A 16,958-nucleotide genomic window follows, 5' to 3' on the forward strand; every position below is an offset into this window, starting at 1 on the left:
CGGGTCACTGACAGGAAGCAGCTGGTGCCTCGGTCGTCGGCCTTTTTCGCCTATCGTCTCCATCTCCGCCCTCCCGTTTCCACCAGCTGCCCCCCAAACACACCCGCGGGAGGCGGGGTCTCTCTCGCCAAGGCACCTGTGGGTGTCACCTGATGGGGGAAAAGCAAGTGGAAATGAAAGGAAGCAGCCGAGTCTGTCAGAGCGCATCAGGGCTGCTGTCCATCACGGCGCTGACCTTCAGGGTGTGTGCAGGCGTGTGCATGTGTAAGTCTATCAACAACTGACCCAGCGTGTGTGTGTGTGTGTGTGTAAGTATGTGCATATTAAGTCACTGACCCACAGGGAGTGTATGTGACTGTGTGCATATGTTTGTTCATCAATGCAGGGTGTGTGAGACCATGTGTGTACATTAGCGCCTTGATCCCAGTGAGTGAGTGTGTCCGTAAACACATAGACCTTGAGGGTGTGTGTATGAGTGTGTGTCTAACTGTCTATCTCAGTGCAGTGATCTGTATGCGATAGCTGCAGTAGCTGGTAGGTCATTGACAACCCTCTACTCTTAAAACCAAAGCTCCTGACCTCACTCACTGTCCTCACTTTGAGTTCTGACAAATTCCCAGAGAGGAGAGTATCCGTTACCCGACAAATGTGTCCAAAATCTGAACGCTAATGCGCAGCAAACGTCCATATGTGTTGGGAACACAGTACCAGCATGTCTTCTTGCGGGGGACGGGGCTTTTACTCCCTCAGCAACAGGGCTCGACGCAGCACCACACTCTGGGGACCGGGGACAAGAGGATGGTGTCAGTCAGCTTCCCAGCTGCAACCAGGGCCCCCCATGTACACCCCAAAGCCAGTGGCCCGTCACCTCCCCCTCTTCACCATCTCTCTCTGGGTTTGGCTGAGGATGGGTGTGGGGGTGTGTGCAGCAGCAGGGAGAGGGAGCGAGAGGCTGCACTATGCTGCTAACTCCTGGAGGACGGCTGTTCGGCTCTGGCTGTCCAAGCGGGAGGAATTGAGGGAGACAGGGACCAAAGCCCGTCAGCTCCATCCCTTAGGGTGCCTCGGCCTCCCAACTACAAGTCCATGTTTTAGCAAACCATATGTTCACCCTCTCCCCCACCCAACCCCCCCCACCCCCCCCACCCAGTTAGCAAATAAACAAGTCAGGAAGCCATAGCTAGAGGGAAGTCTTGTTTCCTTCTCACTGGCTGTCGTTCTCGCGTATTCTCACTGCCGCTTGCAGACTCTCTCCTCTCACATCCAACAATTTGGAGCTGTGATACACAGTAGAAGGGTGATGGAGAATGTGAGATGTATTTTTGTGTCTTTTTGAAGTGTCTTTTATTTTGAGAAAATCCCTTTCTTTGTTGTTTTTTTTTTTTTTTTGTTTTTTTTTTTTGCATTTTTTACTAAGAAAAGCTTTTGTCAGGCTTACCTAAATGACATTTTTAAGCCCAATTCTGCACCTCTCATGGTGTACAGTGCATCCAGCGTTAAATAGTGTGCTCTCTATGTAGCAAAGCAAAAAGTAAGAGTGAGGTTGTTGGGGCGGTGGATCGTTACATAGCTCTGTTTTTAAAGCAGGAGTGTAGATGTCCCATCACAGACCTGCATGATGTTTACCTTTTTGGTAATGCTCACCTTTCCCTAACCATAACCGAGGGTGTTTTAGTTACCTAATTTGAACCATACCTTAATCATAGTTTATCTGCCATAACCGGGATCTTTACTTTACATTAACCAGAGCATAGTTGCACGCTAAATAGGATTTATCCTCTGGGCACCATGTATATCGACCAAATTTACCAAATTCCATGTTATAGTTGTTGAGATATTTCAGTCTGAAATGGTGGTGCACCAACTGAAACACCAGCAGACCAACATTGCCATCCATTTTGGACTAAACCCAGCTCCAGGGTCTGCTCAAATCTAACGTATCATACGGGCCATTTTTGCTTTTTCGGTGATGAATGATGCAGATTTAAGAAGGGAATCGTTGCTCACTCCAGTTAGGTTAAACCTCTGTGTCCTGTTTTTAATTTCATGTCATTTTAATTCAAAATGAACCAAGTTGTCTGGTTCTGTTTTCCAGGGGGTGAATGAAAGACAGCCGCAAACAGATGGGGAGCTTGTGTACAAGGTCCGCGGAGCCAGTCAGTCCTCCCTTTGGGCAGAGAAATTGTCCAGAGATGGACAGCTGTGCCCAGGGCAGGGCATATAGGAAGTGAAATCACACACAGTATTTATGGCTCCCTCAGGGTCTAGCAACTCACTGACCTGGCCATCCAGCAGCAGATAGGCAGACAGTCGGCTGTCCAAAGTTTTTCACAAGGTCAGCCACCATCCATCACTCTTTTAGGTTACAGGATGAGAGAGGACTACTGAGCACTGTTTTGTTTAACAGAACTGCACTTCTTTCAATTCTCTCTTCCTGTGCTGAACATACAGCACTTTACCTTCACTGAATTGTTCACAGTAGAGACACAGACAGGAGACACAGGGAAAGCGAGATTGACCGTGATGTGAAACAAAAAGTCGACCAGGTATGTTGCGGTTACACATACACGTCGACCAGGATGAACCATGAACTGTAGTTCAAAGTGCTTTACAAGGAGATAAAACGTAGGAATACAGAATAAGCCGAGTGTACAGCAACAGATGAGAAGGGAAAGACAGAAGAGTCTAAAAGAATGAGGAATATTCTGTAATATTGGTTATAACTTGTTATAACATGCACTGCAGCGGCCACTCTGTGTAAAGCTGCACACAGTCCATGCTTCACCTGATCTGATGCCATTCAAGGGTGGACAAACTTGTGGAATTTCTGACATCATGATCACATCTTTATAGATTTTGTCCTCATTGATTTTGTCAGGGGCTTGGTAACTCCCATACACACACACACATACAGATAGACACAAACTTGGACACACACACATAGTGACATGACATCCTGCCTCACTGACTGGTCCATTGAGTCATCACTGACCTTCCGTGGGATTGGAGTTGCCAGGCCAATTGACCAAATCACTGATCTTTAAAAGCAGCTCTGCAGGCAGGAGGGAAGTTGAGTCGCAACCCCCCCTCACCCCACCTCCTCTACTAAACACACACACATACACACTCCATCCACCTCACTCTCTAATCAAGGAGCAGGCAGGCAGGACTCTGGGTCGCCACAGCGACACTAACAAGAGGCGACAGCTCCTCAGCGCTTGGGGCAACGACCAGCTCGGCTGTCGAGACCGCGGAGAGAGTCCGCCAGGCACGCACTGAGGCAAGGTTTGCTGTTTTGGGAGGAGGAGAGATGGAGGACGGGGAGGAGGGGGAAGACGGGGAGCGAGCTGGTGGTGTAGATGCGTGGGGAGTTAATGAGGAAGCACGAATGTAAGAAATGATACACACTGGCTTCTTCCTTTGATCCAGTCGCTCATTCACTGTCTTCGAGTGCACGTTTATACTTCGATTTTGAATAGAGAGACACACAAGACAACACGCACACACAAGCAGGAGCAGCAACACGCACACACACAAGCACACAATCTGAACTGACGCGCACCCTCACCAAGCCATCCAGCCCTGGGGCCTACTTCCAGAGTGCTGTTGCCCCCTCCCCATCTCCCCGAGTCCTCCCCCCTCCCAACCCTCATCCCCCATCTCCTCTGGAACACAGTTTAACTTCTGTCATTAAGATGAAGCAAGTGAGTCAGTCGAGGAGTGGCGAGAGGATGTGACAGGCTGGTAATGGACAGGACAAAGAGGAGATTTATGAAGTATTAGTAAACCTTAATAATTCACTAAACGAAAGACCCCGGGAGTCCCCCGACAGACCCCCTGTCTCTGGTGCTCATCCCAGGCCTGACGTCCTCTGGATCTCTCTGTCTGTGTATCACAGCGCCTGGTAACAGTCAAAATCAGAGACAAGAAGGATCCAGAATGATCTTAACTGACTGATAGTTTCAGTTAGGACATTTTTCATCAATTGACAATTTACAGCAACAAATCTGGAATAAGAAAAAAGAACTTCAAAACTGTCATGTAAAATCGTATTGTTCTGATTTGTGTTGAATTATTATATGAATTTAATTTATGCCTCTCAGTGAGCGCGTAGGCGGAAACACTGGTTCAGAAAAGTGCATTTGGATTTTGATTTGTAGATGTTAAAATTTTCCTGTTTTTGGCTTTTCTGCAGATTGACTTCATTTGATCTCCTGAACACTGTGATGTGCTCATCCCTCTGCAGACACCACCAGCTGACGGCAGCACGGTAATCATAAAATGTCTAATAATCTTTGAAAAAGTCCTTGATCTGAATCCTGAACAGACCAGAATGGCTCATTAACATGTACAGAGTACAGTGAGGAATTTCACTCAAAACACAAATGTCAGCCTCTTGAGACTAGCATTAAAGGAAAAGTTACGGGATTTCCAAAAATATGAGGTTTATCTTCGGCGAACCATTGATTTCTGTTTCAAATTTCACAGCAAGCCATGCAATAGTTGTTGAAATATTTAGCTAAAAACTAAAAATGTCAAGCTCGTGGTGACAATGGAGGAAATATCAGGAGGTCACCAACATCAGCAGGATTCATCCTCAGGGTACCATGAATGTCAGTGCAAATGTTCATGGCAATCTACCCAATACATGCTGAGATACGTCGTCCTGAACCACTGTCATGTTTTCGACTCCCCCTCACCTGTCTGAAGCGAACAAAAGAACAATAGCCACCGTCTCAAATTTTGGGGACCTCCTTCCACCACCACTGGCCACCAATTAACTATGATCAGAGTGTAGCTGGTCACAATCAGTCAGACAGGCGGCCTAAAGGGAAACACACTCGCACAGCTCAGCTTCCTCCGTCCCAGCTGCTCCACCACGGGTCCATCATCAAACAACCACCGTGGAGTTAATTCTCTCTCTCTGCAGCCATCTCTGTGACGACTGCAGTCATGGCTGTGAGTGGCAGGCGCAGTCATTAGATCCCAGGATACCCCCACTGGCTGCTCTTTTTACCCTCTTTTGTGTGTGTGTGTGTGTGTGTGTGTGCTGAGTGGTGGTGATGAGAGGGGGGGTTACGGAGGAGCAGTGATGGGTGTCAGTACTGAGGCCTGGTCCAGTCTGCTGTGGCCTGGTGTGACAGCACCGCTGCCTGACCACCCCACCCCTGACCCCCTCTCTCCTGCCTGCATCGCCCCGAGAGACGTGGAGGGTGATGGGGACTGGCACCGCAGGGGCCTCCCTGACTGGTGCCTTTGCTGGTGGTCTCCGTGGCCTATTAGTGTCTTGCTATGGGCCTGTCAGACTGACAAAACAGGGGCCTGTCAAATTAAGTAGGGGCTGAATATCGGAGATATGTATTCAAACGCACCGAGGGGAGATGGTGGCGGGGAGGGGTGAAGAGAACCAGGATGAGGAAACCACCGGTGCTAATGTCGACGCTAAGTGAGAGTGACAGGTTGAGAGCTGATCGGAGGGAGAGGACGGAGGGAGAGAGAGAAAGAGAGACACAGTAACAGTAGTTGATAGTGCTGCGTGATTGTCCTGAGGAGACTTGTTAAGGGCCAGTCCAGACAGAGCCAGACAGCCACCATTCCCAAGGATCTGAACGCAGGTAAACTGCTCCAAGTTTGGCCCAAACAGCTTGGAGTTACAGCACTTCCATTTAATGAGATCAGACTGATGAGCCCCGTGCGCAGGTGTGCGTGTGTGTGTGTGTGTGTGTGTGTGTGTGTGTGTGTGTGTGTGTGTGTGTGTTCCAATGAAGCATCCCAAACCACAAAAGTATTTACTGGAACAATAATTATTTCCTCTGTTGGCCATCACATGTACCCAAGGCTCTGCAGACTTTTTGTTAGACATTCACCTGGAAAAAAAACCAAAAAAAAAACAAGCGCTCATCCAGGCACCGAAGGCACCTTGCACAATCGTTTCTTGTCATTGCATCGTAACACAAACTTTTTCTCTCCTCGCTGTTTGTGTTGCTTCACCTCTCGAGACACATTGGTTCCTTGTGCTTCAGGCCAGGCCATTATGAAGCCTTACACAGCGTACCCGCACTAAGTCTCAGTAACACTGTCTGAGTGTTAAACGACAGCTCGGCTCGCTCGCTGCGCACGGACTTACCGAAAAACTTCACCGTGAGTTCCTGTGCTGCGTCACATCTGAGCCTCGCCATGTGTTCAGCTCTCAGGAGAAGACACTGAAACAGGGGAGCGGGTCAAAGATCAGCAGCAGGATTAAGCGTTACGGCAGTTGGGTGACAAGGCCCTGTGCGAGCGCACATGTGTGTACGTTACAGGGGGAGCCGTGGCGGTGGCGGTGTGTTTCGGAGAGGGCTGCGACTCTCCCTCTCATGTCGCTGCGCGTTGCTGAGACTGAGAGGCTGATGCACAGTGGCAGCTCCCCCCTCGCAGCCACAGGCCTGCCCAGAGCCACTGCAGATGATAGTTTTAATTGCTTTCAATCTTTCAGGCTAGTCCCTGCCCAGTGGCGCAGAGTGCCTGTGTGTGCGTGTGTGTGTGTGTGTGTGTGGTGTTTTTGCTGTGTTTCTGTGCGTGTGTGCACATGCAGTGTGTTGCTGTTGAACAGTCATTGTCTGTGGGTGCTGTACTCATATGTGGCGCGTGTCTGATGGATGTGTTTGTCCGCTATGAGAGGAAAATGAACAGAATTAAGGCCTCGCAGTGATACATCTGATGCAGAAGAAGGCTGAGAAAAACACATGTTTATCAGAGCGCCGCCGTTCACGCGCACATGCTCAATACAGGTGAGAGAACAGAGCGGGTGATTAAATAGACGGCCTTTTCCATAAAGGTTACACATTTATAAATAATGAAGTTCAGGGTTTTCATGCAAAGACCTCAAAACACGCACTCACATCCTTAAAAGCATTTTAAAGGCGGTGAACTACAAAACCAACCGATCAATAATTCAGAGCCAATGTCGAGATGGCATAACAGAACACAGGAAACAGCCTGCAATTAAAATGACAGTCATTTATTCCATATGTGTGAATGCAGTCGTTTCCCTGCCATGACTAACACCTGCAGTCAAACCGGGCGGATGTGGAGGGACAGTGTGAAGCAGCCTGCGGTGGAGGGAGGCTGCAGGTCGACTGAAACGAGGCAGCGGGAACAACCCAAGACAAATGTTTTCTTTGAATATAGATAAGAAAAAAATTATCGTATCATATATATGTTTGTATTGTATCAGTGTTGTTCGTGACCAGGAGTTTGTTTTTCATGGGGTTCATCTCTGTGTAGACGAAGTGTTTCATTTTTCATGTTAACATCAAGCCAGAGACAACTCATCTGGAAAGTGTTGTAGACAGTGAATTGGCCTGTATGTATATACTCTGTATATACATCACGCACGCACACACACACACACACACACACATATAAATCTTTCACTCTGCAGAGCTTGAATAAATCTTTTTTTTAACATTTTTTCTTATGACAAATTATTGAACAATAGATCAACATTTGATTGACTTTTTGTTCTAATTATTCTTAATTTTTCATCTGTACAAACAGTTATTAAGATTTTTTATTTAAATTTTAAACACTAATAAACTCAAATTATATCAATGAAATATATGAATAACTGTAATCTTGCTCCATATTACTGTGTGAGTTTAGAATAAAGAGGTGATACATTTATTCGTAGCAGTCTTCTCTTTCTATCCGTCTGTTTTCACGCATATTCAATGAATGATGTTTAAAAAAGCAAACAAACAACACAAACCATGCAAATAAAAAAACCTCCTCATCTGACCGTTTGGCCTGCATGAAGTGGAGATTCTGAACTGTTGTTTTGGTGAGATGTGACCGAACACACACAAATAAATATGCAGAAATGTGTGTGTAGCTGTCTGACAGGTGCTTCTACTCACTTATGAGGTACTTGTACTACTCCACCACATTTCAGAAATATTGCACTTTTTACTCCACCACATGTATTTTAAAGCTTTGTGTAGTTACTCTGCAGACTCAGATCATTAATACAAATTATAATCAAAATGAAAACTAGATTAAAGTGATATAAACATGGACGCATCAATGCTCAACAGCACTAAGTTATCTCAGTATGAACTGGAAGAACTGATTCACTGAAACATGAAGACTCATAACTCCTCTGCTCTGATCTGAATTTAAAGCACAAAACATGGAAGGCTTACAGCCGACGTGTGATAAATGTTTGACAGTTTTTGTAACAGGACTGATCCTGTTAAGTCGCTCACACCTCCGAGCTGCTGCACCCCATGAAACCGCAGTACATCCTCCACTGACCTACTCCTGGAAACATGCAATCCATTTACAGAGGGGCACATGTACAACAACCCCTTCCCTCCACCCTTTCATATCTACACAAACACACACACACTCTGTCTCTTCCATACACACACACACACACATCTGGCCGGGGGGTAAATTAAGCCCTAACATTCCCACAGAGTCTAATCTCCATCCATTTAGAGGGCTGTAATATTTAATCAGGAGGCCCTGGACCGTCTCCCAGCGCCACACGCTGTGGCACAGTTCATATGTTCAGAGGAGAGGCCAGCCCAGAGGCGACGGAGGGGAATTCACTGCTAAAAGCCGCAAAGCATCCAACCACAGAGCGCTCCTTTGGGGTGGAGGAGGCAGGGAAGCACCAAGATGGATTAGTATTGGAAGGACTGAGGAGTTGGGAGTTTTTGGTTGGACATTTGTTTTGCAGTGTAGTTTGTTAAATACACTGCTTACACGACACACGAGTTGTTTTTCATTCCAGTGCTTCCTCGTGTTGTCAGACAACTCTTTTCCTGCAATGTTATCATGCAACGGCAAACCACTAATGACTGTGTTTTTACTCATGAAAAAAATATGGACAGTGTCAGTTTTTTTTATAAATTAATCAAATGAAATCATACTGCATCACATCCAGGAGAAGGGGTTCCTGCAGGGGATGGACAAAATAATGTGAATCATTTCCAGTATAATCCAGCAAGTGATTATTTTACTAGTTAAAACTGATTATGTTTTGAATATTCAGGTATTTGGGAAAAAATAAAAAAAAAGGTAAAAGGTTGCCCAAAAGACCTCCCACAGCCAAAAACAACATCTTTAAATTGTTTGTTTTGTCTCAAAAACTGTCAAAAATTCAAGCAAATTTAATTCACAATGATTTAAATATTAAAAAAAAAAAAAAAAGTCAAATTTCAAATTTCAGCAGCTGGAACGAGCATATCTTTGGCTTTTTTGTTTAAAAAACAAATTAAAATTCAGTCAATTAAAGACGCACTTTTGGATTTTGTAGTTTACTTCCATAAAGTCACAAGATTTTCAAAAAGATCAGTTGAAATCAACGCAGCAGACACTCAGACTGTTAGTCTTGAACCTCTAAAACCACTGGGTCCTACACTTCCCAGAATGCAGTTAAGTGGCGTCTTTCAGATTAGATCTCACTTACAAACACATCTCTCAAATCCCAAAATCAATTTCTGAAAAGCTTCCCAAACAGGCAATGATGTACATTTACTCAAGTACATGTACTTCATACATTAGCATGAAGTACAAATTTGAGGTGCTTGTACTTTACTTGAATCTCGTCTTTTCATGACACTTTTTAATTCTTCTCCACCACATTTCAGAGGAGCTAAGTGTACTTTTTGCTTCACTACAATTATTTGACAGCTTTCGTTACTTACTACAAACAAAACGAAGAGCTTATAAAACATGACATTTTGTTAGTCAATTCATCAATCAGCTGATTGAAAAAAAAAATTCATTTGCAACTTTTTTGCTAACTGCTTAAGTCACTTTTAATGCAAAAATACTTCCCGTGTTGTAAATGTGAAGATTTTCCTTCAATTTATTTTTCAATCATTTTGAGTTTTTGAATTCTGGTGAACAAAACAATGAAAATAATCATGAGCTGTAGTTTTATGCAAACTAATTAAAGATGAGCTCCACCGCAACCAACTACAGTAAAATCCTGCTTTACATTAATGCACGATAATAATAACCCACTGATTTAATATATAATAGTATAACAAAGGGGACATTTTTCCACACTGACTACTGTTACTAATAATAAGTACATTTCTGATTATACTTAAGTAACATTTTCAGTGCAGGACCTTTGACTTACAACATTTTCACAGTGTGGTATTAACTCTTTTACTGTAGCAATAAACTGACTTTATATGTAAAATCTGTGTAATGCTCCTTTAATTCAAGAAACTAATTTGCAAATCATTTAACCATTAAATGTGATGCATGAAAACAACAAACCTGGCCAGCGCCGGCTCTCCCTCAGTGTTTCAGGCCTCCTGACGGGAGGGCGTGAAGCGTGCTCAGAGGTATAGAACGGTGCTCGCCGTTCTACCCGGAGGAATCGCACCGGAAAGAGCCAACACCTCTCGCACTCACGCCCAGTAAAGGTCAGGTCTCGCACCATCAGTGTGAAAAGCCTGCACTGAAAAGGGTACAGTCCATCTGGTTTTAACAATGCAGGACTGCTGATGGCTGTGTGTGTGTGTGTGTGTGTGTGTGTGTGTGCGTGTGTGTGTGTGTGTGTGTGTGTGTGTGTGCATCTGTACGTACAGTACATACAGTTAGTGCTTGACCTGACCTGAAGCAAAAAAAAAAAAAAAAAAAAAAAAAACCCTGACTGCTGTGATTTACTGTTTTTGTAAACATAACATTTGCGTTGCTAAGTGTCAATTGGTAAAAAGTGTGTCGCATGTGTGGCCATTACAACGCCTGCTCCCTGATTCAGACTGACTCTAATGGGAAGGCCTGGTGAATTTTTCATACAGCCCAGAGGGGCAGGACCAGCGACCATACTGGAAGATTACAACCTCTAAGACAGAGAGCGAGAGCAGTAGAGTGACATTCAGGTCACAGCTTCACCCTCAATCAGGTGTGAATGGCCAATGTGCAGCAAAACAATAAGACAAATATTTGAATTAAGTGTGCTGGAGACTCTTCTTTTTGGCCTTGAGTGTGGCTTATAGCAGACCAAAGATGATCGTGAGCGAGCGCACACTAAAAAGCAAAGTGTAACCCTTTTCACAGTTTAACTTTTAAAAGTGAATTCCTGCTTTTTCTGCAGCTCAGTGGAGTTTCTGCAGGGGTAGAAGTATTTGCAGTATATTTTTTTTAACTGAAAAAAAAGGGCCTTCACCTCCTTCTGTTGTGTGCTCCTGTCTTGGCTTCGTTAATGCATGAATTCCCAGAAGTTGATTGAAAACATGTAGATTTTCTAACGTTTCTCGCTCATCTTTGATCCATCCTGCACTAAATCTGATCGAAAGAGAGCAGCTTGACCCTGATGATCCTTTGTGAGCTTCATGAACAAAAAGCAGGCTGAATAATGCCCAAGATCTCAATTTAATGGGCTGAAATTTCTGCAAGAAAGCTCTAAAAAAATTATCCATCTGTTCAATGCACACATGCCACAGCTCACTCGGATAGCTCGTAGCACTGTCTTGCGTATGCAAATATGTTTTGCCTGGAAATCTATTTAGAGTTGCTCGAAGGAATCCAGAACGGCCCTCCTTCTGTCTCCCCTCGCCGGCTCACGCGGGGCTCCCTCTTGCCGTCTATCTCCTCTCGCGTGGAAAACATTTTCACCAGCTCCACACGCATGGACATACAGTCAGTGGCACCGCCTTGCCTCAGACAGCTTAAACCACCATGGGCCAATATGCAGATCTCACAGTCCCACACTGGCAAGCGGGACAAGGAGCCCTGCAACTGTTTGCTCACTTGGATAATACATGCAATACAGAGAGACAGAGGGAATAATTATCCACTCTGTGAAGAGCCCCGGCCACTGATTCTGTCCTTCTCTTACACACTTTAAGTCCTTCTTTGGTGCAGAAACAGTTGAGTGTGTGTGGACTGATAGTATGAAGCTGAGCAAAAAAAGAAAAAAAAATGGCATGAGAAGAAAAGTGCAGTTTTATCCATATTTTATCTGCCAGAGAGATGTTTAAAAATGATCTGAAAATTTGAGTTGAACCTTTTTAAAATTAAATGAGTGAAACACTACGAGCACTCAGTGAAGTTAAACCTTTCTAAGTGGGAATTTTTGCATGTGTACGTATGATGGATTAGTACCCCTCTTGGGCAGAGAAGGAAAAAAGAAGGAAATAACAGACTGTGTGTGTGTGTGTGTGTGTGTGTGTGTGTGTGTGTGTGTGTGTGTACCAGAGGGCTGAGAAGCCAGGCTTGGGCAGATGGTCCACAAAGGTGTTACCACACAGTGAGTGGGCACTGCGATTGATGCATTGCAACATCCAAGAAGGTGGAACATTTGGCTGCTGACCCGCAGTCAGAACTCATTGGCCCTGCCTTCTCCTTATTTAGCTGCTGCGAGAGAGCCGACGGGTGATTTGGTCGGAATAAACACACACTGGGAACGCAGCACTTTCCCACCCTCAAGGGAGCCTGCATCGGCCGCACGCTGGAAACTTCTCCCTCGTCTCTGCAAGGAGGTCACGATGGCGGTGCGGGGCAGGGAGGATGAGTGCAGGGAGCCATGGAGACGAACAGAGACGGCACACTGGAACTCAGGGTCACTGTGTTACACTTGGATGGAGAAGATCTGACCTTGAGCTTATTCTGTGGGGGCTTGTTAAAGAAGCAACTCCACATGACTTGATTTCTGCAAGTCACATGTAGCCATTCATCTCATTCAAGTCAAGTCCATTTTATTTGTATAGACCAATATTAGAAATTTGCCTCAAGGGGCTTCGCAATCTGTACAGTGTATGACATCTTCTATCCTTAAAGCCCTGATTTGGATGAGGAAAACTCCCCCCAAAAAACTCCTTTAAGGGGGGGGGGGGGGGTGTGGATCCAGGAGCAACTTCCAGGTTCAGTCACACACACCTGGGCCACACGACTTCCTCTCCACTGTGGAGACCTGGAGAGCGCAGCATTCACACAAAGGGACAGAGAGAGACGAGGACATTTATTCTGATGAACATGGTTTACTGAGGAGCGCTGAAGGAAGCTGAAGAAAATACAGAGACACAAGGCCTGTAAAACTCAGAGCTCAAATATGATCTTCTGAAAAATGAATGGAGCACAAGCATTCGACAATCAAGGCAAACTTAATTTGTGCTTCCTCAGTTTAAAAAAAAAAATGAATCAAACTGCCTGATGGAAAGCGAGGTGCATTTCTCTCGTCTTTGTGGAGGCTTAGCAGCTCCTTCCTCCTCCGGCCAAATGAGGGAAAACTCTTTAAAAGATTCTGTTATTAATTCCTAAATAAATAAAAAACCTAAAACACATTTAATTTAAAACTCCCCTGATGGACTTATGTACACAAGTGATTATTCCTTTAAAATGTGTCCAAAAAAAAAAAAGAAATCTGAAAGAGTTCAAAGATGAAATATTCTCTTTAATTACAAACATTATTAGTTATGCACATGGCAAGATTTTATTTCAGACCCAAAAGCGTTCTTACATCAGATGAAACATGGAAAATTCATGAGTGAGTACGCTAACCAAAGGCAACATTATGGCAGTGGATTTTAAACATGATAATTGCTATTTGTCTCTGAGTGCAGTTAAATCAGTCCACAGTAGAAATGAGGCCTCTGCCAGTTTGCTCTCTGAACGCCTCCTTCACATCTTTATCATCGTTGTCACTGGACAAACAGATGTGCACTAACTGCATACGTGATAGTTGTCTTTGTTAGAGAATATTGAATGTTAAAAGATCATTTCAGTAAGAAAGATACAGATCAAGTTTTACCTCAGTTGTACTGCAGTTGTCCAGTTAAAATGCATATCATTAAAGGCGAAATTTGCTCTTAAAGACATTATATCATCACAGTACTATAAGCTGATGTCTGATTGGTTATTTAACACTTGCTAAATGTTCACACTCTTCAAATAAAACTATATTCCATCAGTTTAAATTGGTCAGGATTGTAGCAACAATTTGTCCTCTTAACATTTTAATCAGTTATCGGAGGCCTCCATGAACATAACTATAGCAGAGCACATTAGCGGATGCCGACGTGATAATGCTTGATGTGAACTAGTAGAGAGCGCCACCCTATGGATGCATCTAGCGCATCAACATTTCATGCTTGATATTTACTGGATGGTTCTCACAACCAACAAAGGACGAAGCTTTAAGATACAAAAGAGTCATTGATAAAAAAAAACAACAATAACAACAACTGACTTCTGTGCACCACAAAGCATTGGCTTTTGTTTCGCGTGCATTTTGCTGTTGGAAAGAGTTGCAGTTTAGATATGAGATGATATTCAAGCGGCCCTGAAAACGCTGCTCCTTTCTCTTCTCTTTCTACTCATCATGCAGCATTAAAGCAGAGACTCGTGGACTTAATGGAAGAACAGTTGAAGGGCCCTAACTTTAAGCAACACTAAATCAAAGAAAGACAACCACACACGTCAGTATCAGTCCCACACAAATCTCCAAAGATCTCTCTCCGTTTGACTCCAAGTCGAGTCAGTCATCATCCACCACCATCACGTTCCCGCTCAGCTCATACTCGATCGTGCCCCAGTCAAAGATGTTGCCCTTGGGGACCTTGTGCCCGTAGTGCCAGGCCTGGATCATGCTCCTGGAGAGCACAAAGTCCCACATATTCAGATCAGTCACCTCCCCTACAAAGCTCTGCACAGCCTCGAGACCCCCCAGGTGTTTGTCCGGGTCCTGCCCCAGGAGGACGGTGCCCTGAGGACGGATGGTGTGCCCAGGTTTGTAGACCTGGTAGGTGCTGCGTTTCCCGTCCACCCAAAAGGCAGCGAGGCCGGTGCGAGACTCCCAGGTGAGGCAGAGGCTGGTGCGGAAGGTGGTGAGGGGCGGCAGGTGAAAGAAGGTGCCGTCGCCGCTCATGTAGAAGGAGACGCGTCCGTCCTTCTCACGCCACACGTTGAGCTCGTCATAGTCAGCGGTGCGGTAGGCGAACAGGATGATCTGCCGCTCTTCCGGCAGCTCGGTGGCCACACGCATGCAGAGAGTGAAGGCCCCCAGCCCCATCTCCTTCTGCGGGATCAGGGCCACGTAGCTGAAGTCCGTCTCGTAAGGGAAGAACAGGACCTTGTCAGCCAGGCCCACTGGAGCAACACCAACAGTGAAGACAGAGTTAATCAGAGCCCAAACAACATGTGGTGAAGGTGAGATGATGGTGCACAAATGCAAGTAAACTTTTTTTCAAATGAAATTCTGTTCTTAAATTCAGACCTTGGGTGGCCGAGGAGAGTGTCAGAGACCATCCGCAGACACCTAGAACCACCAGAGCAAACCCCACAGTGCTGACACTCTGCAAACACACACAAAACACCCATTAGATCTGATAAAATGACGTCCTGTCGATCTCTGAGCGCACAAGTCACACCAGAGACCGAATTCTGTGAAAGGTTCAGAGAGGAAACAGCTTTTCTTACCATTTTGGTGTTGCTTTGTTGTTCTTCGATGCTGCTAACTCAGTCCCACTTGCTAATGCCCCGTGCCCGGTCCTCTTCCCTCCTAGCACAGACCATGACGTCAGCTCTTCAACCGACGCTCTGACAATAGGCCTGGTGTATGAGGACGGATGGCGTGCCTTCGCTCTGACTGATGTCCACGGTGTCCATGTCACATGATAGACGTACAGTGTCTGCATCATCATTAGTCAGTGCTCAAACATTAGGTGGGACTCTAATTCATCTGAATAAAAGAACATTTTTCACTTGGAATTCCACCTCCATGTTTACATCTGGGACCAGTTCACACAATAGTTTTAGTTGTTTGGTTTTTTTTTTGGTTTTTTTTGTATAATTAGTTGTATGATATGTGTGTATGTACATGTCCATGGCCACACCTTGAGAAAAAGTTACATTTGTGATGGTTCTCCCATGAAAGCACTGTCCCTGAATGCTCCATAACAACTGTTTTCTGTATGAAGTTTGAGAGGCTGCATGTGTCGGCTAACCCAGAGGATTACTGGCTCCTGTGAACGAGGATTGTGATATGGAGTCATCGAATTTCATGTAATTGTTGCTTTTGTTTTGTCACTACTGAACTAGCATCTACTGGATTTTAGGATGCCTGGCATTTTCTCTGCCAAGGCCAAATACCTGATCTCACAATGTTAACATAAGTGAAAATGTATTTGTGTATCCGTCATGTGATTCGGATCTGTTCCAGAATTGACTGGGTTCGTTATTGGCTCCTTAGCAGAGGTCATAACATTTGAAAAGCTCACCAAATCTCAGTGGTTACTTTAGATAATCCACTGACATCACTAGTTTCCACTGAAATTACTTTTCAGGGACTTTCCTTCAGTGCAAAGACGAGTCTTTACCTGTTGACCACTCAGAGAGAGCTTCGAGGCTTAACGTCCCCACTGAGGCTTTAAATATCTTAGGGACAAGCAGCAAAACTGGATTACTTTAACTAAAACATACATCTCAGGACAATAAGAGCAGCACTTCACCATGACAGAGTGGGAAAAATAACGTGAAATAAACAGAAATTGTTCTGCAGGAAGCTAATACCAGTGATCAGCGTATCATTCAAGCTCTGATACAGATTTCAAGTCTGCTTTAATAAAGATCAGACAATCAGAATTTGTTAGTTTCAAGAACACATGAGGCAACTTAAAGACGTATTAAGAGGCTAGACGGAAATACAAACACTGAAAACTGAAACAATATGGCAGGAAGGAAACAGATGAAAACTGACTCAGCAGCAGTTAACAGGACAGACTCAAAAATAAACTTCAAGTCAAATGTCTCAGATTCACACAGATATTAGCGTCAGGAGATTAGCATTTATCGCAGGCTCACGTCATGGATTGTACTTCAAATTTGTTATTTTACTTCGCTGCAGTCACTTATACATTTGAAACCATCCGACTCCTGTCAAGAGGTTTCTAATGAGTCATCACACAGTCTTTAACGGCGATTTTGTGTCGAAAACACGAGAGCAAACAAAC

The 16,958-nt window shown here is 44.7% G+C and overlaps 1 protein-coding gene across 2 annotated transcripts in view; it reads right to left on the minus strand.

Moving 5' to 3' along the window:
• Nucleotides 1-13,381: 13,381 nt before the first annotated feature.
• Nucleotides 13,382-16,958, minus strand: part of LOC143338779 (C-reactive protein-like) — a 56,169-nt gene continuing 52,592 nt past the window's right edge. Inside the window, exons 1-3 of one of the 2 annotated variants that reach the window (XM_076759448.1) lie at nt 15,427-15,558; nt 15,224-15,302; nt 13,382-15,096 (exon numbers count right to left, since the gene is read on the minus strand). In XM_076759448.1, the coding sequence (XP_076615563.1) occupies nt 14,486-15,096; nt 15,224-15,302; nt 15,427-15,429 (693 nt within the window). In that variant the 5' untranslated portion in view covers nt 15,430-15,558 and the 3' untranslated portion in view covers nt 13,382-14,485. Of the gene's footprint in view, nt 15,114-15,223; nt 15,303-15,426; nt 15,559-16,958 lie in introns of those variants that run through there. The other variant, XM_076759449.1, reaches the window with a different exon arrangement.

This window comes from Chaetodon auriga, chromosome 20, assembly GCF_051107435.1.
Source record: "Chaetodon auriga isolate fChaAug3 chromosome 20, fChaAug3.hap1, whole genome shotgun sequence".
In the NCBI taxonomy this organism is placed as follows: Eukaryota; Metazoa; Chordata; class Actinopteri; order Chaetodontiformes; family Chaetodontidae; genus Chaetodon; species Chaetodon auriga.